General features: G+C 41.3%; 1 protein-coding gene across 1 annotated transcript in view; it reads left to right on the forward strand.

Moving 5' to 3' along the window:
* tspoap1 (TSPO associated protein 1) overlaps positions 1-25324 on the forward strand; it is a 66079-nt gene that overhangs the window by 7199 nt on the left and 33556 nt on the right. Inside the window, exons 2-6 of the mRNA XM_071901159.2 lie at positions 402-602; positions 20186-20293; positions 20747-20875; positions 22492-22668; positions 23803-23985. Of these exons, the coding sequence (XP_071757260.2) occupies positions 402-602; positions 20186-20293; positions 20747-20875; positions 22492-22668; positions 23803-23985 (798 nt within the window). The remainder of the gene's footprint in view (positions 1-401; positions 603-20185; positions 20294-20746; positions 20876-22491; positions 22669-23802; positions 23986-25324) is intronic.

Raw genomic sequence — 25324 nt, forward strand, 5'->3', positions numbered from 1 at the left:
TTTCATGCAAGGAACAAGACCACCAGTAGTGCTATTTTTGTCACTTTGAATTCCTCCTCGACAGGGATTTACAAGTTTATGAGGCTCGGTATTTGGTTACTGACAACCATGGCAATTACAATGCTTTGCTTTGGTCTCAGACACTTCACCTTAGTCCTAACAAATTACTCTGTCTTGTAAACTGTTGGAGAACGGGTAAGGAAAAGAGGACAGTGACATCTTTCTCATTTTGAAGTGAGCCTGCCTCAGCCGATCCGTGTAATTCTCCTTCAACAAATGAAAAGCCAGTGATGGCTTGGTCTTGGCTGGACACCTCATTTGGTCATATTGATCCCAACTGCGCTATTTGACTTTGACAGAGAGTGATGTATGACCTGTGCACTCGGCCTGAGCAGCCTGAGCCTGCATCGGCAGACAGAGAGATGGAAAGCCGTGAGGAGGCTGAAGCCCTGGGACCACAACAGGAGCAGGACGGCCACCATGGACTCCTGGACAAGGCAGCCCCAGCCACCACTAATCTCACTCCAACGTCAATGTTGGGCAAGAGGCACCACTCTCTTTATGCGAACCTCAATGGTTTTGAAGTGGAAGGGATACGAAAGGTAAGTTGACAGATTATGAAAATGTACAGGGCCTGGGGACATTCCAGAGATGCCCTACTAAGGTTATTTGCAATTGCACTATTGGTTTTCAGTTAATTTCATGTATAAACCCCCACTAATTTTGGAGAATAACAGTTACAGAATCACAATAATCTGATTTCAAAACAATGTGAAGATTGCTCAGAAACATTAACATTTTTGATTGTGAGGTTTTGAACACATTACTCAAACGATGGTTGTAGATTTATAACACTATTCACATTACAGGGTCTAAAGTGGAATAAATTGTCTGGTTCTTCATATTCTATGGATTGTAGAGGCAAAGGTATCTAAAAGTACCTGAAAGTTTTGTACTGTTACAATTTTAAGCCGGTGGTCATTGGTCATCTCTGTTGGATTATTGTACAGTTACCTGGACTTGGGTATGCAGCACATTTTCTTGATGTTTTATCTGGGGCACTGCTGTAGCAGCTCTAATGCAAACCGTGAGTTGGCAGGTACTATGCTCAGCCATAGTGACCTTGTCCCAAATTTCACACCTCTGCATAGCCTACGGGGGATGGCAGAAGATCCGCCTTATGGTAGCCAATTGAAAATCAATAGGGATTTCATGAGATTTTCATGTAACTGGTGCATGTTTGTACAGCTTGAAATGAGAGACATGATGATTAAGGAACCACTAGAATTCTTTAATTCTTCCATGTAGCCAACAAAATACAGATCTTTCAAAAAGTATCTGATGTTATTAAAATTAGATTTGGGCAACAACAGCAATTGACATAAAAAATATAAGTATATATAGGCAGAAATAACATTGATTTAAATTTTAAGGATTTCCCTGCAATGTTAGATTACATTTATCAGACAAACAGCAAAGTTTGCAGATGTTGCCTTGTTTGGGGAAACGGGAGATACAGTGTCAACATCCTGTAAATTGAACAGAAGGCAGCTGAATCAACCTTGGCCAGGCTCAGCTGCCAGTCTCTAACCTGCCACAGCTTTTGCCTTTTGAGGAAAAACATCGTCATGCATTCTTCTACATAAACCCCTGCTCTAGCATTTCATGTCATTTTTTACCATCAGATTATGTTTACCTCTCAGCTACAATTGGTGTTGACATCAGGTGAAGCTGATTTGGATCATGCACTGCTTGGAAGGAAATGGCAAAATTAACTTTATTAAAATTTTTTGGCCATTTCTGTCCATGTCCGAATTCTATTTCCTTTTTGTATATAGTTTGTAATCATTAAGAGTTACGTGGTAAATCAATTTGAAATTCAGGTTTCTGTCAAGGCAATGGATGGAACAAAAGTTGTTAGGGATTAGATAGATTTTCTTTGTTAGCTACTGAAGGAGGTCCGCTACTGTTGTACAGTTGTTCTCTTTTCTCTCAATGAGTTGGCCATGTATCCTTGGTTGAGACATCATTTCTTCATTTCAGCATACAAGGTAGAATCCTTTCTGCCACTGGCTGCCCCCCAAAACCCCCACCACACCCCACTACCCCCCATAAACAGCACAATCAGGTTTTAGTAGAACCCCTAATAAACTGTCAACGCACAACATGGGAGTAGATCTGTGGCCGCAAGCTGAAAGGGAGCATTTAAATGATGCATTAGAAATTATTATCTGGCCATTTCAGGCCAGTGGGGGTGGGCTGTTGTGTTATTCAACAGGGGGCTGTCAGTCTTGGAGATTATTATTTATATGCTGTTCAGTGGGGGTAACTGTCTTTTTATTTCCTCATCACCATTTCCACCCATAATTAGTGGAAGTGTGTGTGGATGTGTGTGTGTGTGTGTGTGTGTGTGCGTGCGTGTTTGTGTGTGTGGGATGCATTATTAAAGAGCATGCCATGAATCTCTCTGATCCAGTGGTGGTATTAGTCAAGCATATGCAAACTGTGATTTATGACACTGCTCACACAATGGGCATCATCTTATCTCAGGTGAACCCTGAGGAAGGGGGAGAATAGACAGGGAGAGGCAGTAGGAATGGTATCAACAAGAGGAAAACATGGATGAAAGAAGAAGAGCAGCTATTGTAGGAGGAAGGTGGGTAATACTAGTGTAGCATGAAAATGACATTATGCCCACCCAACCCCCACGTGAAATGGCTGGCTTGTATTTGGAGTGTGTGTGGAGATGGCTGGTTTTATTGTGTGATGTTGATGGTCCTCTGGTTCTACATGAACCTTTGTGTCCTGGCCCAAAGAGCATAAAGATATCCCAGGTTTGTTGTACCAGTCTGAACACTGTGTTCATTTGAAGCTGTTAAAGGGGAATTTTTAGTTTGTTGATTCACCAGACACACTGGGAGGGCACTAACAGCACTGCTAATGCTATTGGGTTTGTGTTTCTGTGTCCTGTTCACTTTGGCAGATGATATGGTTTATTGTCGTGATAAAGATTGACATGCTTGCAATCTCCAGGGAACCGTTTAAAACCGCTGACAACATCACAGAACGGTTTCACATTCATTCAGTAAACTTTATTCTGCGGTGGTTGAAAGGAGAGGCTGAGCAGTGGTTTATGACCGAGAAGCCTAGTTAATGAGATTCGAATGTGACAGAGCTATGAGTTGTGTAATTAAATACCTGGAGCCAAGCATGGAAAACCACTTAACAAGTTTCTCAATTATAAACCTGCATGCAAAACAAACCTGTATGTTCCATATAAAAGGTCTGTGAAGCTTTTGAGATAGACTTACCAGGATGGATGTATTTCCTACAGTCAGGCACTATTATGCCGATCTTGTAGCAGTGTTTTCCATAAGCACATTGAGTAGTCAGCCAAAGAGAAAATGTAACCTGCTATCGGGGTCTAGTGGCATGGTCTCCCATAGAGGAATTTTTCTGCACCTCTATTTTGGTGTCTTTTCATGCATTCTGAGACCTTGATTTAATTGAATAAATACATTTGATTTAAGTGAATCAATACATTGCTTAATGATTTAATTATTTTAATGTGCTTTGAGTAACAAATTAGAATAATTATGATTTGCTGACGATGACTAATCATGATTTGCTAAAAGATTGCTGACTGTGCGCATATCTGCAGACCTCACCTTAACTGTGATTTAGTTTCAATATACCATGGCCTGCCCTGTTGTGGGTTACTGATCAATTAATTCACAGTTGAGCTGGCGGGGCAATTTTACACAGCTTTGACACCTAAAAAGAGTGACGTTACTGTCTAGCACACACTGTAAGAAACACATGCAAGCAGTGACTGTTAAGTTTCACATTTGTTTCCACAATTGGAGGCTCTGTTGGATAAGGTGAGATGCAACAAGAATAAAGCTCATTTCTCCTCCACTAGCACAAAAATGAAGTGTGGAGATGTCTGTTTGATGCACAAGCAGAAATGCCATAACAATTATCTTTTAAAAAACACAATAAACACAATCCACACCTTAAGTCTGTTTTGTGACATGGCAAATGCTGAAAAAAGTAAACTCACCAATATATTATCCTGGCAATATAACAACATAGAGCCTTGTGCTATAGTCTTGTCCTGATCACCCAGTCCAATCATGTGCCAGAGGCGTGTTTGCATATTAACAAAAGAAGTCAAGCTTGCTTGATTTGATTAATAATTGAGATGCTTCTTTGGCTAACTAAAGAATAAAGGTAAGGGAGACATAAATAACAATGGTACAATGGACAGCAATCCTGCCTACAAGGAGTGTTACGCACAAGTGTTGGCTGCCGGCCAGATAGCCAAGTACTTAGTCCTTTTGAGCCAGCTACTTTTTTAACGGTAATTTCTGTTTTTAATACAGGCAGTTCCCCTGAATCTTAAGTTAGGATTAGGGTTAGTTGCATCCTCGAGTACAGATATGGAAAAACTATATTAGTCTGTGAGTACAACTTAGAAAAAGCATTTGTCAGTGCCAGTCTTTCTTTTCACTTCATGGAAAGAGAAGCACGATCTTCTGAAGGCTAATTAGCTAGTTAACTGTGTGGTCCGCTGTGGTCTGCACTCCCAACACCTGTCTGGACGCCATATGGCTGCCTCTCTGATGATTGTTGGCTATACACAGTATGAGTTCTGAACAGAGCTTAAAGAGATGAGTGGTCATACAGAACCTGCTCTCTCCTCAGCCACCCTGCTGAAGACAATCATGTTATCTGATTGACCCTGTATTTAGCTGTGATCCCTCAGTCAGCCCAGGAAATGATGAAGCCTGGGCCAGACTGGCACAGATTCAGAGATCCTTTGAAATCAATATTTTTGTTCAGTGGTCTACTACTATAAAAGGCACAAATGTCCCAGCTTTGGTTTCTCCCTAGCTTTATTAAAAACATACTTCTACATCACACCTTAACAGTGGTAGTGGTGTTTCATTCTCTTCGGTGGCTACGAGTCATGCTACCTTTACCCCCCACAGCTTTAGCTTCAGAGTTTGGAAAACAGAATCTATGGCCAGGTCTTATGACTTGCAATGAATATGGGTATTTTTGTGGAAAACTTGCTCCGGCTCTGAGAAAATGTTGAACAGGTGTTGCCTCCCTCTCAAGAAATGCCTTTACCACAGGTGTTGCCTTTAGCAATGGCATTTTCTACCATGTAAAACTAAGCCAAACTTCAGAGTGCTAATCATTCAATCTGTGGTCAGCCAGGGTTTCATCTAACTTGTAAATACAGCTATGCTTTGACATCTTGTTATCGTGTCACTTGCCATACCATGAAAATGATGATTTGACTCAAGCTCAGCAAAAATTCTAGAGAGCTACATTATGCTGCTTAAAGCAGCTCTGTGACAAGTGCAATTGCAAAAGAGTCGAAAGTCATGTTTTTACGTCCTTTTATTATTCCCACATTTACAACAAATTTTGGTATATGCTTCCAAATTGAAATCAGTTCTTGACTCCCAAATCAAAGTTATGACACTTTGTTGCAATATGTTGGTATCACATTCTAAGTACAGCCTTGTCAGTGTAATATTCAAGGTGAAAGACCACTCCTAGCAGTGGAGAGTTGGTGGATCAAGGTATTTTCGAGTTACTCTGCTTTGTGTGTTTGTGTCTGGGCCCAACTCCCTACAGCACTGGTTTTGATATTGACCTATTGCTAAATGCAGAATGTTGGGTGTTTAGCAAGCGCATGACTGTGACGCCAGCCCTACAGCTCAGCACTGACCCAGTTTGTACCTATGGGAGAATGGAAAGTGGAGCGGTGTGTCAGTATATAAGACCTGATAGTCAGATTTTACCAAAAATCTGCCCTTAATTTCTGAAGTGAGGCGCAAACTCCGACAAAGAGGGTGTATTTTTAGCATCTCTGTTGGAGTCTGTCAGCTGCGTGGCATCCACTTTGATCACATGTTGCTCTGCTGCCACTAAGGGAGTGAAGTAAAGAAACACTTGATGGTGATGAGCATAGCATTCACTGTGTTAGATAGGCATGGATATAGGTGTATTACTGTATTATTACAGTTCACTTGGCTCAATAATTTAATTTCCTCATTATAGTGCCATGACTATTACAGATCTTTAGATTTCTTGGCAAATCATGAAACCTAAATAACAACACTAAATAATGGTTATGAAATTAGAAGTTATGAGATTGTGCATAGCCCTACTTGAATAGAGATGATGGAAGATGAATTAGATCATTATTGAAGTCATGTTCTTTGTGATATTTTCTAGTGAACTGGTCTATATTCTCACACCCAGAGGTGTTTTTGTAGTGATTTAGAGGGTTCTCTTCTTTGTTTTTTCTAATATTCTGTTAAATTCAGTATTTATATACATACTAGGCCTACATGTTCACCATTTTGCAGGTCATGCAAGGTGTGATGAGGGTGTGGGGGGGACATGGCATGACCTGAAATTTGTTACACAAATCCAGCTATCCTTACAAATTGCACTGATTGGCATAATGACATGTTTACTTACTAATTACTATAATAATTAAAAATTGAGCCATTCACACAAATTTCAGTCTAAATAACCTCAGTGAAAGTCTAATTCTTATTTCTTGTTCTTTATGGCTCCTGTAAACCACAAGTTGCTGCTTGTATGTGTGCGCACATGTGTGATGGTGTATTTCAGTGGCCGTCTAGGATGTTATGGTTGGTGAATAATTAATCAGAGGAGTGCTAGGTTCATCTCCAGAGTGTTTGGTCTCTCACCATATTGCAGCCCAAACATCACCATGTGTCTGTCTAGAGGGGGCTGCTGGCCCTGTCTGGTAATGGAACAGGGGTCACAGGGGGGTCACAAGAGTCTGCCCACTGTGAGTGTGGAAAGATCAGTGGTGAATAAGCACTGCATGGCAAGGTTGTTGTTTGTGTGTTTTAGCTTTCTGATATTGCACTTCACCAAATTAGGCAAAATTCTGCCCAGTGTGCTGAATCATGTCCAGAGAGATTGGATTGTTTGCTAGGTTCTGTAGCCTGTTTGAGTTTTGATTATTATTTATACTTTGATCCAAATTCCTATAATGATGTAGACCTATTGTAGATAGTATTAAGATGAAGATTCAGCAAAAGTTGACTTGGCCTGATTAACTCATTCATTAGGGGTTTTGCCTAATTTAGGTGTGCCCTATTGTGAGATTTTGTTCATTGTAGTAAAGCTCACATAATGATTTTTCAGTAGTTTACAATAATGAATAGTTATGCTAGAATTAAAGCGATGTTGCTGGGATAGACACACATTAGAGCCTAATTGAAATGCTAAGAAGGATAGTTTGCTAGCTACCACCAAGAGCGACGTCGGTCGGTCGGTTGGTCGGTCGGTCACTCTGTTCACCACTTTATGGGTCACGTGGCCCGCAGGGAGTTAGACTGCAGACTCTCAAGCGGGAGACCCGAGATGCAAAATTCAACGTTGCGGGGCTGTTAGACTCTTAGTCGTGTTATTTGTTTATTTGTTTATTTTAATATTCTGTTTCACCCTACTAAATATTTTCTTTACCGTAGACAAGTCCTGACTATATTCATGGTCAGAGCGGATTTTGGACAGGTGTCTTTAAGAAAGACAGAATGGAGAACTGTACAACAAAGTAATCATGGGGAAAGGATGGATGAGTCCTTGAGTATGTATTTTCCCACAGCCAAGAAGCTCTTGCCATTTTCACATCTTTAACATAGCAAAGGCAAGACAATACATTTCTTCCACCCCCTGTTCTTTGTCTTGAACATCTCAAACCCGACCATCCCTACCCATCACATTTGGCCCTTAACCTTCATCCAGCAAGTGAGTGCCCATTTATTGTATTCCATTTTCCTTCCACCATCATACCCCCTGATAATGCTCTCATAAAGTTGAATTATGACACCAAATTAAATGTGAGGACCATGGTCCACAAGTCGTTGAGGCCTTTATCTGCATACATGGTGGGGAATACTTTGTGTTAAAGCCCTGCCGTCAACTGAGGTTGTCGACTTTTCTTTATTGTGCTCCGTTTTGCACCCGCAGTGTTTGCCTCATTAAAGGCTTTAACCCAATCATTAGCTATATCATACAGAGGGTCTCTAGAAGTCCCTCTTCATGTTAGTATTCACAGGCCTGCAGCCAGACAGCCACGTCTTCAGCATCCTCCAAGGGCTCTCTGCCCTCTATGACATTTCTGCGGCATTTGGACCTACTCCCGAAACGCTGGTGAGATTAAACCCATGATTACCTGTGTTCCCCTCACAATGGGAAATGCTTTAGCCTGGGGGAGGAAAGGGACACTAATTTTGTGGACCCACTGAATGTCAGGAAAGGTCACTAGGGCCTTGTATTACTGAAGCACCTCCCCCAGATCTACAATTATTGAATGTGATAGATTATAGGTTTGTATTGGAAAATTGCAGTAGCGTTTTATAATAGTGTTCAAACAGTGTGGCATTGTTGTCAGCCAGGGATGCACTGAATGTCTTCTGACCCTTTCCTGTCCTCTCCTAGACAGTGTCTGTGTGTCTTGGTAATGGCTCAGTCTGTCGTCTGCAAACTAACCTTCAGATTAATGGCCAAGCCCGGTCCTCCCCACTGCTCTGAATATGTTAAATGTATGTGCCTCATAGCCATGCCTCACCTCTAGACAATATTACCGTATTATCTGTATAGTGGGATATATTTTCAAGGTCAACCTTGATGTCCCCTCATATTTTTTGAGGTGATCTTTTGATTGTTGCCCTTAAGGGGAATACCGCTCAGTTTAGCAATTTATTGTGATTCCTATCTTCAAGGACAGTCCAATCAATATTTTTTAACATGAACAACGCAGAGAACAAAGACTTGAACCTGTGACCTCAACAGGATGTAAACTCTTCAGTTGATCTCTAGATGGTGAATGTTAGTTTTGTTCAATATATTGTTTGTTTTTTAACACCTAAACAAGTTATATTCTTGGTAAGCATTATTATCAGTTCCAAACCAGGAAATGTACAGTACCCCTATATCTTCATGATAGCCCAGGTTCCAGTCTTTGTTCTCTGGTTTCTGGCTTGGAGAGGGAGTGGTACATGTTAAAGAATATTGACTGGGCTGGCCTAGACAATAGGAAGAACCTACAGTACATGAAATCTTAGATTAAGTTGTGTTAACCTTTAAGAAACAAATACCTCACCACAATGAAGCCATTGTAAACAAGATAGCATACAAACTGTAAATTAAATCACCTCTGTAAATAATAATGATTTAGCATGTTAGCACATTGGCAGCGATACGCTGTTGCATGTGGGGATTCCCACTGTTCACTTGGAATTGGTTTCTCATCAGGATTACACAGGAAACAGCCGTGGGTTTTTTCAGTCTGAGCATTAGTCTTTAACATGGTGAGCAGTGGGAGACAAGGTGTTGGCTGGATAACATTTCGGTGATGACAGTGACGGAATAGAAGGAGTGGTTTTGGCAACACCAAGAGAAGTGACGAGGCTGTTGTGGGCTGGTGGGATGTATTTATTCAATCCATTTTATGCACTTCCATTTCTGGCTGAATGAATTGTAGCTTGTGGAGGTCGGCCCAGTCCGTAGAATGAAATTGGTTGAATGGTGTGCCCATATATGTCTGTCAGTTTTTTGTCACTCCGGATGTTTTCATCAAAGCTGCGGTCACCAAAGGCTGTTTAACCCTGTTTAATTTTAAGTCACGTGAGACTTTTAATTCACTAAATGGATGCAATCAAAATAACTAAATGTGATTCCATTGTACAGTCTCTCTTTAATATATCTTTGCTGCTCATGATGCCCTGCTGACAAACTAACAAAGTAACTAACAAAAATCATTTAAGAATAATTTTGTGGGAGAAAAAGTAAATATTCAGTATGCAAGGGATTTAATCATGAAACTGAATAAAACACTTAAATATTACATTGTAGTGCATAAGCTTAGCAGGGTTGTGTGTAGGAGGATGAGGGCAGAGTGTGCACACTTGAATGTGTCTGCCTGCCTAAATAAAGCTGAATGCTGCCTCTTCTCCCCTTCATGATGACTGATATGTTTTAGCTGTTAAATGTGTATGTTAAAGCACATTTCATCCAACCATTTTGAAGCATTTCTGTTGTGCTAGACCACAAATTAAGTTGTTGCTGTGATAGTGGGGGGTTGAGGGGCTTGTGTGCATATGCAATTCTCTTTGACAAGATTAAGGCTCATATCCTTTTGAAGCTGTCAGGGTTCAGCCTGTGGACGGTAGGGGGAGGGACAAATCATCTCCACTACATTCTGTCTCCCTTCTATCCATTTTCTGCTGACATTGCACTAAATGGAATAATTTGGCGACCCCTCGTGCTCTCCATCTTTTGACTTGTAAAAGGCCAGATGTCCTCTGCATGTCTAACACCTTATTAAGCCCCTTGGAGGCTCGGGGAAATGTGACGTTTTTATTTGTGGACTATGAGATGATGAGGTAGCAGCTTGCTAGGTTAGTATGGATTTTAATTACTGTGTCGGAAGGCCAATATTGTAAAGGCTTTGTGAGGGGAAAGCCTGAGACAATCTACAGGCCTTAATAGAGACAAGATCTGTAGGCTGTTGGGATGAGTTGCCATAATTAATATTATACCTACCATGCATTAGAGATGCTAAAACATAGCAACCATGAGAACAACCACAGATGGAGTTAACCATCATGTTCTTTAATTTCTGTATGGGTTTAACTGATTGGTTTCACAATGATTTGTTAACTTGCACCAAGCATGAAATCACTGCTGGCGTGACAGATGAGTTATTGCTTTATGAGAAGACACCATGACTCGTCTCAAATCTTAATGCAGTGGATGGCAATCCCTGGAAGTAAACTGAACTGTTCACCCAGGGCTATACCACATAGAGATATACAGGCGCCACCATGCCACCTCTTGTGTTTACTTCAGGTACATCATTAATGTATAGAGGGGAAAAACATTGGGGGCCACTTCCAGACAGTACATTTTAATTTTGAACAACCTCACCCACAGGACATGTGTATAAGGGGTGGCAGACGAAGAGAGTGCTGGACGCCTGAGGCGAGTAAAGGGGTGTTTTTGGTAGACTCTTTGTTCTCTAGCGCTGTAAGAGAGACCCCCTAATCTGTCATCGTCAGGTGCCCAGGGGCGATGAGTCGTGATAAATACAGGAGGGGATTTGAGAGGACACTTAAGAGGGCTGCTTCATGACTTATATATGAGTATAGGGGGAGAGCTGCTGTTATTAAAATACCTAGAGCCACAAACGGCGTTCTCCGGTGCTTTCTGGTTCTTTCCATGTCTAGGTTTTTAGAGAGATATTTCTCTGCTGTGTTTGAGGCTACTAACAATAGCAGCCTACCCATTTTCTTCCCTTAAGAAAGTTGTACAGTGCCATATATCACCATTGGGTTTTAGCAGTTGCCATCTTTTGTTTTTTCCACGAATCAGTTCAATCTTGCTACGTCCATCATAATCAGGACAATAAATTAGCTTGGAAAAGGTATTTGCAAGCTGCATTTAAAAAAAAAAAATTAAAAAAAAAATCTCTGCATTTGGACTGGACACTGGAGATGAATGTTTCCTAATTGATGATGACCCATTATTTTCTTGTCATTCACGCAGACTCATGTGCAGTGCATAAACAAGAAAGTGGCACAAGCAGTGGTGTGTTAAACCATAATAGCTGTAGCTAGTGATACAGTAGCCAACAAGATTACAAGGGATGGTTTATTGTGGGAGACGAGGCAACGCAGATCTAAACAGATTCATTCCATAACGTTTTTTTATGTCTATCGAGGGTGTATGACAGTGCTGATGCTAGCAGAGCAGTTCAGGAAACCTCATTAGAAAACCACTGATTGAATGTAGTGTGGGAGACAGAGATAAAGTGAACCATTGATTTTGCTCTCAATTGTAACGCTTCACTGGTGTTGTGAAAGCCTTTGGTATGCACTTCAGCGGAAGGGCAACTATTCCCAGTCTTTGTTGAATATTGTTTTTTTGTTTCCCTCCTCTGCTGGTAATTAAAACTGGTGGAGGAGTCATTTCTCTGAGCATGTGGCGTTTGAGGGACAGTCTACAAGAGGAAGCCTTTCTCCCCCCATTACTGCAAAGAGCAGACAAGGCCTGGATTAATTAAAGGACATTTCCAGATGCAGCAGACTGCCTCCTTCATGGTAGTCCCTTGAGCGACACTGCTGAATGAAACTTGGGAAGTACCTGCAGTCTCTCCAGATTGTGAATGATGCTTTTACAAAAATGAAATTGAACTATTCTGAATACCCAGAATAAAAAATTGCCCTCAGGGAGGACATGTCTGACTCCAGAAGCACTCACAGTAATTATGTCTGAGCGAGTGGAGGATTTCCTAAAATTCTTACAAACAATGTCTTATGCCTCTCTGAAAGAAATCGCCACCATTAGAGATGCAACAATATACCGGTATTGAGGTATACCGCAATAAAAAACAATGACGATATTTTACGGCAAGCAATTATTTGATTCAGTAAATTGTGACATTACCTTACAAGAATGTAATTGTACTCATCCTTATATCTGTGCTATGCATTCTCCTTCTCACACATGGCACCGTGAGCTGTATGCCTATAGCCTCATATTTACCTGTTTTCCTATGCTAACCTAAGCAACAGTGTTGGACCATTAGAGTTTATTCATATAGTAATAATAATCTGCAAGGTTAATATGCAGAAATGCTGAAAACATTTCTAATTGACCTAGAAAAATAGCCAACCTGTTCACTAGAGTCGCTGGAAAATGACGCTGGAAAAGTATATTCCATTCTTGGTTTACAGTCACCACACACTTGCAGGATTTCTCTGAAATGGTTCCCTGTATTTTGTGAAGAGAAAATTGCAAATTAACTTTTTTAGAATTCTGAAAACGCAGGCCTTTAAAGCCCAAATATTTATGAAAAGTCATGGAAGGATGAGACCACAGAATTGCTTGAGAAATTAAAATTTTAAATTATCCAGTTATGTCAGCCTGTGGCCTTTCTTTTGTTAAACCACTAAACTTGTTTGTTGAAAGAATCATTAAAATGGCAGAGTGAAACGCACCAGCCCTCTACACACCAAAGAAATGCGTCAAGTCAGTAGTGTGGGCGTTTTTTTGGCAACCAAAAAGAAGCTGATGGCCTATTCGGGATTATGGACAACCAATGTGCAAACAGTCTGTTAAACAAATGGAGGCATATTTTTCTTGAAACGTGTTTTTTTTTTTTTCTGAAGGTTCATAGTTAATATAATTTAGAAAATAAATCGTCAAACCGTGATAATTTCGGAGACAATAATCGTACTATGAAAACATAATATCATTACATCCCCAGCCTCAGTTTAGTCAATCCTGGTATACCGCATTTGTTTCAGCATATCTGGCCTGGCTTTTCATGTAACTGCTATATGGTTGTAAGGGCCATTAACTTCTGGAAATGTATCTTCTGTTCACATGGTCCAGCTGTCAGCCTGGAAGTAAACTGAAATAACTTTTTTCCATCTAGGCCTAGCCAGTAGTAAGCTTTGTGCACTTTCTGTGGGAATGGCAATAGAACATTGGCAACCAACTAACCAGTGAAAGTAAAGGTTTTTGTATTTTTTAACACTGCCTGTTCCACCCTTCATGTCCCAGTGGGAGTGAACAATGGCAATGGCCGTGTGTGTGTGTGTGTGTGTGTGTCTTTATCTTTCAGTCTCCTTAGAGGCTTATAGTGGGGGGATCTCTAGCTGTCAGCTGAAAATGCTGATGTCTGTGTTTCTGTGAAACCACACTGTAGGCAATTCCATACGCTTTATAAATGCTTCCCGTGGATCCCAGACAAAGGATAATCGGGTTTGTGTGACACTATGAATATGTAAGAACAAGCATCCTCGCAGATATGCATATCCTCATTGAACGTTCCATTCAATCCTTGGTGGATGGGTAACAAGAAAGTCACCTGTGGTATGATAAAAAAAAAACATTTGATATCAACTTTGGTACAGCTTTAACTGCTTTTGCTCTTTTCCCCAAAATTGTTCCTAGTTTTGCTGTCAGCACCTCCCACATTCTTTTATTTTTGTTCACTTGCACTTTCGGACAAATCTATACTTAACACTGATGGACATGTGGTTAACATTCCGGAGGTTTTTTTTTTTTACATCTGCTTCAAGCATAAAGAAAGCCCCCAAATATGTTTTCCTTCTAACGTCAGCTTTTCCTTTGTGATTCACTAAATCGATCAGTGTCACACCTTGTCTGAATTTTCCTGTTAACCTCACATATTGAGCTGCCTCTTGTAGGAGCAGCTCTATAAGCTCCAAATAAACCTTGCCATACACACTGATTGATGCCATGGCCAGGTTAATATCAATGCATTGTCACTGTTAGTTTTTCCTGTGAAGGTTGAAGGATTTATTCCTTCATCTCCCCATAGCAGTATCTCTTTGTTACTTTTCTACTTTTGGGCTTCCAGTAAAATGCACAGAAGAAAAGGAGAGATCCCAGAAAAGCTCTAAGCCATTTTGATTTCCCGCCTCAGAGGCATACAGAACAGCAACTGACCCAGATAATCAAATGGCAATTTAGCCTCCTCTTTTTATGAAGCTCCGTCTTCTCCGTTTGTTATTAGCAACAGATTTAATGCAACTGGATAATTCATTTGATGTAAATCACTTGTGAAAAGTCTCTTTAATATTTCTCTTATTTAAATATTCAACACAAATTAGGCTGCTTTGCCTGACTGTGAGAACTCTATTTTATGATGAATGGCATTAAAGTCACTCCTCATTGCTCAAGTTTTAGTTTTATTCATAAGCTCTGTTGTAAAATGTGTTGGTGCTGGAGCCACCTGCTGTGTTGCCAAACTGTCACACTCAACCATGTGATTGTTGACATTGTCCTTCAGTGGATGTCCTTTGAGTTCGACTGTGAGTCTGAATAGGTGTTATGGGCAGACCTGAAAGTGAAACTTTCTTTGTGAGTAACAATCTGAGAAGCAACTACTCTCCTAAGGGAATAGAGAAAGCACTAGAGATCTGCGCCATGATGAAAAGCTGACCTAGATCCCATTGAGGTTGTCACAGCACACATCTCACACACCAGCAAAATTATCAAGGCAATGATCAGTAAAGGTGTTTACCTCTCATCCCCCGGCTTGTGCCAGCTTCAGTCACACAAGGGGTCTTATAGAGGTTTAACAGACAGGATCAGTCTCACAGAGATATGATGGGCTGTAAAGGCCTAAATGGAGTTAATTTTAGTTAGGCTACTTTCTAATTATGTAAAAGGGAGCAAGAAAACATCTCTGTTTAGACAAATGAATCCTTGCATTTGAATTCAACCTTAATACAGTTTTAATGGAAGCAAATCTTTTAAGTTTCATGAAACAAGTTAAATAATTTCATCATCTCTTCAATATTTATATGTATTGCAGTTGCAAATCACAATGTTTTACATATTTAAATAGGTCTTCCCATCACATTTATCATCATCTATGGTAATGATGAAGGGTTGGATGAGCCATTCATTTGTGGTTTAAACTATTTATTTTTGTTGCTGTTATGTTGTTGTTTTTTTTCTGGTCTTGGGTTATTGTTGTGTTGCTGTGTTGTGTGATTGTATTCTTGGCCTTGTATGGCCTTCCCTTTCCAAGAAATCAATAAAAAAAATGGTCACACACAAAAATAATTACATCTATGGTACATAAATGGTCTTCGCAGTGACCTGCATGCTGAAGACCATGTTACTATGGTGACCAGCTTGGTCTAAGTGTTTTGTCAATCTGTGTTTTAAACACAGGACTACCTTCAATTATCTGTTTGCATTCAGAATAATGGCAGACTGATCCAGGCCAGAGCAAAGGGAGATGGTGCAGGCTCTGTTAGGCCTGTCTACCCTGCCTTGGGCTCCGGCTCTCCCTGGCAGACATGCAGGGACTCCTGCCCTACTGCTGCTGAGTTACATCTGCCCGGCTTACTGAGCCAGGCCTATGTGAAAACAACTCTGCTGTGAGAGAGGAGAACTGACTGAATGCTAAAACACTGGCCCTGAGCGGACCTCGCCACCAGCAGCCTTTTGCTGTTTGAGTGGCAGCAATGATAGCGTTTGTGGATTGCAGGAACCCAGCCTTGCCTCATGCCTAAAGGAAAGCCATCAGTGTGCTTCTATATGCTTCCCAGGGAACAATTACAAGACATGGATGAACTCCAAGATCATTAGAATCAGAATGGAGGCAGGCGGAGGCGGAGTTCACCCTGGCTGGCCTGCCTCTGAGGTGATTGATTGGGCTTTAGTGTAGTTGTCCTGAGAGCCAGACCGGGACACTGGGACCAGCTGACTCCTGTAACCGATGGCCAAATAATTTTCAAGGACACAAAGGTTCATCTCTAAGCTGAGGCTAACTCTCCTTTAGCCATTAAGAGGATGTTTGCTGAGAAAAAATCTCAGTATTATTAAGCTTGTGTATATCGTAGATGAGTCCTAGAGATTTTTCAATTCAAATTTTTAGGGCAAGCATACAGCGTTTCCTGATGGGTTCTTTCCATTCCCATCCCTTTAGTCTCAATCTGTAAAAGTAATTTGGCCTGCAACAGTTTCCACCAGGAATATTCCTGGTGTTAATGTATTTTCTGTAGGATTACGACATTGGATCGTCACTTCAGTGACATTTGGGGGAAGCATGAAGTGTAGGTAGATTGGAAAATCTCACTTTTTTGAGTACAGAGCTTCTGTGTCTCACTTGAGGTGGTTGCTTTATCACACTTTATTTGGATAGAGTTTCAGGTTATACTCAAAATAGTGTGAAAAGCAGTCTATAGAAATTCAGTGTCTGGGTTAATAGGGTTAATCTTAGGACTGGGGTTAAGGTTAGAAATAGGGTCAGGTTAGGATTGGGGTTAGGCTAAGGTCAGAGTTAAGGTTACCATAGTCTATAGAGATGCAGAGCAAATAGGCAACTGACACTTTGTTGAACATCTACTTTTTGTCACCTGATAGTTGAGTATTAACATTGGACTGTCCAAATAAAGTCTTACCAATGCTTGCCGAATAAAGACAATTCCATTGTGTTTGATGCATAAGTACAATGACATTTTGATTAGGATTTAATACCTCAGTCCATTGTTTTACATTTTAGAAATTTTGTGTCATAGGCTTTGAATGTATCTGAAAACATATCTTGAAAACACACAAAAATCAACACTTTTGATAACATTTTCATTTTATACATTTACCAGACACTTTTATTTAGAGCACTTTATAGTAAAGGCAGTAGTAAAATAAGCTCCTGTATCACCAACATTACAAGTAGCTGATAATGAGCACAAGAGATAAATCAACTGTGCCAAGACTGTAGAATAAGCAGCAACATTGCTGTGTCCCTGAAAAATTCATGTATCATCAACAAAGCAAATAGGCTGATAATAAAGTGCATGGCATGAATCTTTTGTCTTTTTTATGCCAAGCTATACACTTTTCTGAGCAGTTTCTCCATTGTGCCTTAATACATCACCTAGGATGAGGAGGGAATTTCTCAGACACCGTTACGGCTCAGGAGCAAATAGTTCATGACAGTAAAATGGAATTTTCATCAAGCTTTTGTTGGTTTTTAAGACGTTGAAGGTACATTTTCATATACTCTGAAAGTGTGTGCCTATGTCAGTGTTGAACCAGCAAAAATGTATACCAAATATCTCAATAATCAGTAAAAAGCTGACCAGCAGTTAGAGGCATTAACTCTACCTATCAAGGCAAGAATGAGCTAAGACCCACAACAACAATAATGGTATTGCTCTTTTTATCTTACTTGAGCTGGTTCTCTTATGTTCTATACATTTTTTAGATTATTAGGGTTGTGAACTGGATATGAACTGTTAATAGCTTCAAGTTTCCTTATCAGCAATCTGAGGCGCAGTCATGCTTACCAGAATAATGAGATTAATTTGTGTCGTAGAATATCTTTGCTGGTGCGTCGGCTATGCTCACAGAGAGCTCTTGAGTTTAAAGGGTGATGTACTTGCTGACTCATTGCCTGTATTGATTATAAATGTAGTGCAAGAAGCATCTTTTTTTGCCTACAGTGACAAGTAGCAGTCACATCTTTGCTTTGACTGCAAGCTTTGCTCAACTAATTTAGACAGTGATGGAAATTTACTATAAATTGCATCCATTTTGGGAAACTGCAGTGGGACTGGCCATCACTCAACAATATAGCAGTTGGGAAATTATTGTCTCCCTCAACCAATTTAGTTTTATTGCCACTTTAATTTGGATGTTTGTGCAGATTCATATGCATTGTTGGCCATCAACCATTCAGCATTTTAGCTCCCACATTTTTTTTTTGTGCCTATTTTTACCCACTACCTTTGCTACATTCATCCTTTGCTTGTATTATAACAGTTTTCTCCTCACCAGATCATATGTTAATGATTTAGCCAGTCAAAATATTGTGTGTCCTAGTTTGTGTGTTCTTGCCCCGTAGCATATGGGCCTTCTGGCGCTAGTGTGTAACCCACTAACTAGGCATTCAGAGAGGCTGTCCTGTACGTTATCATCACAATAGTGTTGGAGGGGGAACACACGGGAACCTCAGCTGCAGGGCTAGTCAACAGCTGGTCATTAGTGTTGACTTATAAAACAGGTAGCATTAAAACACCTCCAGGGACCCACCAGATAGCCCATTATCAGCCGTCACCAAGACAACAAAGTTATTCCTCAATCTCATGGTAACCGTATATGAAGCGTGATTTTGATCCCTTACCTTTATTGTCTGCAAGCAAAATAATCTCATTTCATTGTATTTCATCAGGTTGTTTAATATTACATTAGTTTTGTGTTACTGAAGTTTCATTATGGCAGAGAGGGATTTCAGATTGATTTCACAGTATTATGGAGACATTATGGGATGTGCTTTAACAGGTTTTTCCTGATGTTTCGCATGGGGACCCATCGGTGTGCTGTTACAATGCAGAGATATGCCTGTCTCCTTTTGAACACAGCCTAGGCCTGCACTTACACAGACACAATCAGACCTTGTCTCAGTACATTCATTCTCACTCTCCTGTCTCCAGTTACTCCGTAGCTGGTTGGAGGCACATGCAGACTGTTTCACACTAGTCGAGCTGACCACAGATAACCTGCGGGAGCATCAGCTCTCCCAACAGTTACTGCTCTCTCATCACGCGTAAGCAGCAAAGTCAGTCTAGGTGACTGTGCCGTTGAATGTGTTTTACACTGAGGACAAACCCTCCCCTCACCTCCAGCTTATCTGCTCGCCCTGTTCGTCCATCTGCTCTCGCTGCCGCAATTGCGCTCATCTGCCAGGTCTACTCTGCACCCGTTCCCGCTGACCCCTCAGTGTCCATTTAGAGCATCCCTAACACAAAACCAGGGTGACATCATTTCCATTCAAATGATGGACTGACCTGAGGTATCCACCACTGCCAGGTTTCCTCCACATGGACGATAAACACCCATGATTTAGTCTCTTCTTTCAACCTAGTGGTAACCTCTCTTAATGCACTAGATTGAATATCTGCGCTGTGAAACCATCCATAGGGGTATGAAAGCCACTTCCACTGCTGCTGTGTCCAGCTGTCCCCTCAGTGAGAGCTCACAGGATAACAAGCTTATTCATCTAACACCCAGGGCTTGATAATTAATAAAGAAGGATTGAAATCCAGTCAATAAATTCATACTTCAGAATGCGTATTTGTCTTCAATATATAACAACAGGCTGCAGTCTTGAACAAGGCAAAGAGAGAGCTCTAGTCCTGATCATGTGTATATGATCACCCTCTCTCTTTTGTTGCCCTCTGTCTCCCTTTCCTCTTCCTCTATAGTGCTATGTGAGACCAGAGAGCTCTCCTTCCTCTTGTGCTGTGAGTTAGTGTGGGATAATAAGTGTTCAGTGCCAGTGGTGGGCTGATGGAGCTGTCCTAATGAAAAGCCTATTTAATGGGCTGTCATCTGTCAGCCAGCGTTAGATAGCGCTGTACAAACAACAGCAGCTGACAACTGAGCAGAGAATGGCTTTTCAGTAACTCGGAGGTGGCAAACGATTTAAGCAATACTGCAGAAATGGGACTCATCTCTATTTTGCTCTTAATGAAATAGATACACTGCTGCTGTTGTGTATGCTGGCGTTTTGTCAGAGAGCAAAACCAATAAAGTTGTTGAACTCTGTGTCTGTTTTGTGTTTTTTCAGAATGGTACTGACTATGGGTTCCTGGTGCGTCAGAACTCCGAGCTGCTGCGAGCCCTTGATGAGCTGGAGAAGACTTGCACCACACTGAGGGAGGAGAATGGCCTGCTGGTGAGACGCAAAACAATACAGGGAGTTTGTGGTCTTGACTGAAGACTTGTTAGAAAGTAGGCCAGGTGCAGAGACCAGCAAAAAAAGGTGCTGTTTCAGTTAAGTGCTGAAACATTCACTGTCTCTTTTTGTCACTTTTATTTATTCAGCATATAAATAAATCACTTGTTTTCATACTCTGAATAGCCTCTTTTGTTGTTTTTTGTCAGTGTGCTTTTTTTCATGTATCTTTTCAATGTCTACTGGCAGCACTGGCAGATGAGAGATGATACAAAACTAGGAAGCCAAACCTACTGCTATTGAATTCCTTTTCAAGCCATGCATAGCCTTTTTGAATCGCTTTGCTAAGGTTCAGGTTGTGTACTGTGTTTGTGACTTTCTTGTTTGGCATTGCTGTTTTAGTATTTGCTGCAGGCCCTGCCAGATGTTGATATTTGTTTCCCCTGTGTGCAGCGGAAGAGCAGTGCCCCAGAGACCGAGGAGAAGGTCAGGCGGCTAAGGAGGAAGAACACAGAACTGGCTGTCCTTGCTAAGAGGCTGGAAGAGAGGGCTCGCAAACTGCAGGAGGCCAACCTCAGAGTGGTATACTGCACCAAAAAATACCTTTCACATTGTCACAGCCGACTGCACTGTCCAGCCTGTTTGTCCTCACTCCGGCCCAAATGATGGGAGTGACTCATTACCAAGCACCACCATCCAAGTCACCACATCACCATAATGTCCAGTAATGAGCTGGATGGAATAGTTCAGCAAGTGAAAGGGAGCCATTGTTGAAGAATACCAGCATGCCATTGAATAGTTCAGTGGATCACTGAGGATGGCTGCAGGAACACAACCGTTTCAGTTTTGGTTTAGTTTTTAGTTTACAGATACTCTTGAAATTTTATTCAAGCAGTTTCCATCAACTTTGTTAACATCTGATGTCCAAAACTATTACGACTTTGCATGCTAGTTGGCTAGCATCTGTACCTCTACACAGATATACACAGATATAAAATATCAGCATTTATTTTTCTGAGATCAAGTAAGTAAAAAGTTAGCGGTGGCAATAGGTTACAAGTCTAAAAATACCCTGATTGTATGGGGCTACTTGTTAGAGAGCTAAGAGTAATGGAGGTAGGCAGAGAGGAGGAACAATTAAGTAAGCTGTGCTCTTTCAGTAGTAATTGCATAAAACACACTCAAATGTAACTTCACCAAAATGAATGTTTGTTAGTCTCTTACTACTTTTTAGTGAGTGTAGATGACTGCATTATTTCTTGTCATAATTTTTACTGACAAAATTTGTCCCAGGAGATAATGCTTTGTAAAAGTGGCATGTGGTATTTTGCTTTCACATAGCTACAGAATAACTCCAAATGTCACCAAACACTTCTGATGGAGACAGAACATAACACCTTAACACCTAGCACCTTGGCATAACACTCAAAGTACAGGACAAGCTGTTATTAATTTATATTTGATACATGTCTAGTCTATGACAAATGAAGTGAATAATGATCACATCTCACCAATAAAATTGCCATTTGGTCAAGAGTACTGTAAGCACAAACTGCATGTCATGATGCACACTATATATGTTTAGTATGAGGAGTCTTTTGAGTTAACAGAGCAGAGATCTTGAGCAGGAAAGACCCCCAGCCCAGCTCTCTGCCAAACAGCTATATTAGTCTAGCGAGCCAATTCAAAGACCACCTATCTCTGGCTGCCACAGCCATTTGCTGCTTCTGTATTCCTTGTGTATTCTGTGTGCACCTGTTCACCAGACTGAGGGAGAGACCCTTCGTACTACCCCCTTCACCCTCCCCCTCTGCCCCTGCTGCTCACTGAAGGGCAGAGCGATGTAGCTGTGCAGTAAAGCTACACTAACAAAGAGTGAGCAAGACTTTAAGAGCTCTGCAGTGTTTCTTAAACTATTGTGTTTGGACCTAATCTTGACCGAGACATTTTATTTACTGATTTAGTTTGCCTTACTACTTGCTCTTAATCTCAGTGAGAACCAAGAAATGCTTACACTTAAAAGAGAGCTGCAATCGATAGTCAATTGAAACTCCTCTGTTGCTCTAGCTCCATGACTGGACTCATAACCTTTGACTGCCTTGCTGGGGTTTGTTTATGACGCTGTCCCTCTGACTGATTTCATATGATTTACTGGCTGCTCCTTGCTGATATTCGATTTCCTCCCTGCTCCCGTACAGGTGAACGCCCCATCACTGGTGAGGCCCGGGTCAGTGGAACAGTATAAAAGGGCGTTTGCCCGGCAGCGAGCCCGTGACCTCGCCCAGCACGCCGACACACTGCTGTCTAAGGACAAAGAAATTGCTGCCCTGCAACAGGAGTGCAGAGAGCTGGAGGCACGGCTAGGCACCGCTAAGGTATTGACAACACAATTCCTCAGTAACCGGAATCTGTTTCCTTTGCCCAGATTGAACCATGGTCATGAATTTGGACAAGAGCTCCTTCTCCGTTGAAAGATTTAGTTTAGACCAATTCTTTGCTTCTGTCTGTTGTTTTTATCCATAATAACCTGCCTACTGTGTCAACCAGCCCTTTTCCCCAGCCTCGCACAGGCTCATAATGCCACATGCTTGCTCTCTGCTGGACGGCATGGGTACTGCTCATCCTAAGTCCCTCCTAAGCCCCTATTACAAAGGCTGCGTCAATGCTGATGTCTAGATGACAGTGGAGGAATAGGCTGCCTCTCTAAGTGCCTATTTTTAATTACTGGTACTGTGACTTAAGAGCTGATTTTCCTGGATGTGAACATCTGTCAGGATCATTAGTGAAGGATCTAACAGGCTGAGCTGTACTCTGATCTAATGGGAGTGTCGGTGTTGGAGCCTGTGTTTAACCTAAACACATCTCCACCATGTGATGAGGATGACAAGGAGGGTGATGTGGCTTTCTCAGCTTGGCTGGAAAAAAGTAACATGGGAAGCCATTGATATTTTAGTTTAGTTAATTTCACCACATGTTTCTGATTCATGTTACCTACTGTCCTCTCTGACTATGCTTTTAGACTTTATACTTGCCACTGTTTCCAATAATAGGGATTTATTAAACACTAGCTTAGAATGTTTTGAAGTCTAATAGCTCTAAATTGCAAGGGAAATGGGCCAATTTCTGAACCCAAAGCACATGACTACAGATGTTACGGATTGGAATTAGTATGCTCATCATTCTAAGTCTAAGTCTTTTTAGTAAGTGGTATGCAGTATGAACTTTTGCAGCCAGTGCTGAGTATTGAACTTCCACAAAAAAACAATTTGAGTTTGTCTTTATAGTCACACTGGTTGATCATATGAGCCACCAGTCTCCAAACTCATCACCCCAATCCACCCAACTCCCAACCACACACAAATACAAGTGCACACATACTCACGGCACACACAACCAAACATAAAAAATGTGTGCCATCGTGTTATTTTGCTTTTGAAAATTAGTTGAAAGGATAATACGTTCCAAATTGATTAAGCCGTTGTCTTGTGGCTGTTGATGCATGTGTGTAGGGTTCCCCTGTTCCATCTGGCAGACTGGAATTTGAGAGGCTTCTCAGGGAGTCTCAGAGGGAGGTGCTGCGGCTCCAGAGACAGCTGTCGGTCACATCATCCAGAGAGCAGCACGACCACAGCCCCGGCACTGGTGGCCCAGAGAAGTCTGTCGAAATCCAGAAGGAAGACGGGGAAGAGAAGGTACAGTCAGCAAGGTTATCAGCATCACCTGATATCAGAAACCAGCCCAGCTCTACACTGACCCCTGTTGGTGATAAAGAGCTTTAATAAAAGTGAGTGAGCCTGGTCCATGCACACCTAAACAGATGAGCTCAAAGCAACAAACATTTATTGCTCCAGACATCAAATTAAAATAGCAATGTCCAGGCACTGGACATCAGTGTTGCTGTGGAGCGAGGAGCTTTTTTAACTTAGCAAGATGTACACATACAACTTCAGTCAATGTCCAGGTTCAAAAACTATATGTGGAGAGTTTCTCGAAAACCAGTGTGATGACAGTGCACCTTGTTTAGAGCTACATCTGTGATTAGGGCAAACTAACACTGATCAGATCATGTGTTTTCACCTAGGAGGGTGGATGGTGTTAGTACTACGGTTGGGATTATACGTTGTTTGTTAATGTGGAATTTGGTCCACTGGGGTTTTTCTAAAGCTGAGAGTATGTTTACATTGGCATGGATGCTGTTTTGCAGTGTTATATAATGGCTTGCTGTTGGAGCCGATACTAATCTGCCAGAAGCCATAATGAGATGATTCCCTGTCTTGAACTTGGGCCTGATCAAAGATACAGAAGTTACATACTCTGATCCTCTCTGCATTTAATTCTGATCCTCTCTGCATTTAATACTTAGAAACAATTCTTCCCTGTTCCCCCATTGATGCGATACTCAGATATACCAGTCACTGACCAAAATGTCTAAAAATAGACACAGTTCACAAATGCAGTATATAAATAAAGTAATGCAGGTTGCATTTCATTTGTAGTAGTAAAATCATGTCTGCAACAGAGGTAAAATGCCCCTTGTCCCTCTGTGTTCTCTTATAAATCTGTACTTGGGATGAAAAAAAATGTAGAGGCGCAATTTCTATAAATTAAGTGCAACTTCCATCATCTTAAGGCATGCATCTTTTTTAGCGACATCTAAAGTTTTTTAGTGAAATTCTCTACTCCCTGTGAAGCTCAAATCAGAATGCCGATTGTGGTAATCTGTCGTTTGTGGGACACACACACGCACTCACAGTGACACGCGCACACCCAGAAAGGGGCCATGTTGTGTGAACTCTAATCCCCTCTAACAACAGAATGGTACAGTCCAGTAATCCGCTCTCTGTTGCTGTGGCAGCGGTGAGAGGGTTTTGGGTGGTAGGTAAGACTCCAGCCGCACCAAAGAATTTTCTAGCTCGCCCTGCTCTGGATAACTAGCGGGCCAAGGGAAGCCTTGACATTGCCACAGATCACAGGAAAGGGGTAGGTCGTCTTTTGTGTTTCCGTGTCTCTATGTGGGTGTCAGTGGTCCAG

Source organism: Centroberyx gerrardi, chromosome 11 (assembly GCF_048128805.1).
Source record: "Centroberyx gerrardi isolate f3 chromosome 11, fCenGer3.hap1.cur.20231027, whole genome shotgun sequence".
Classification (NCBI taxonomy): Eukaryota; Metazoa; Chordata; class Actinopteri; order Beryciformes; family Berycidae; genus Centroberyx; species Centroberyx gerrardi.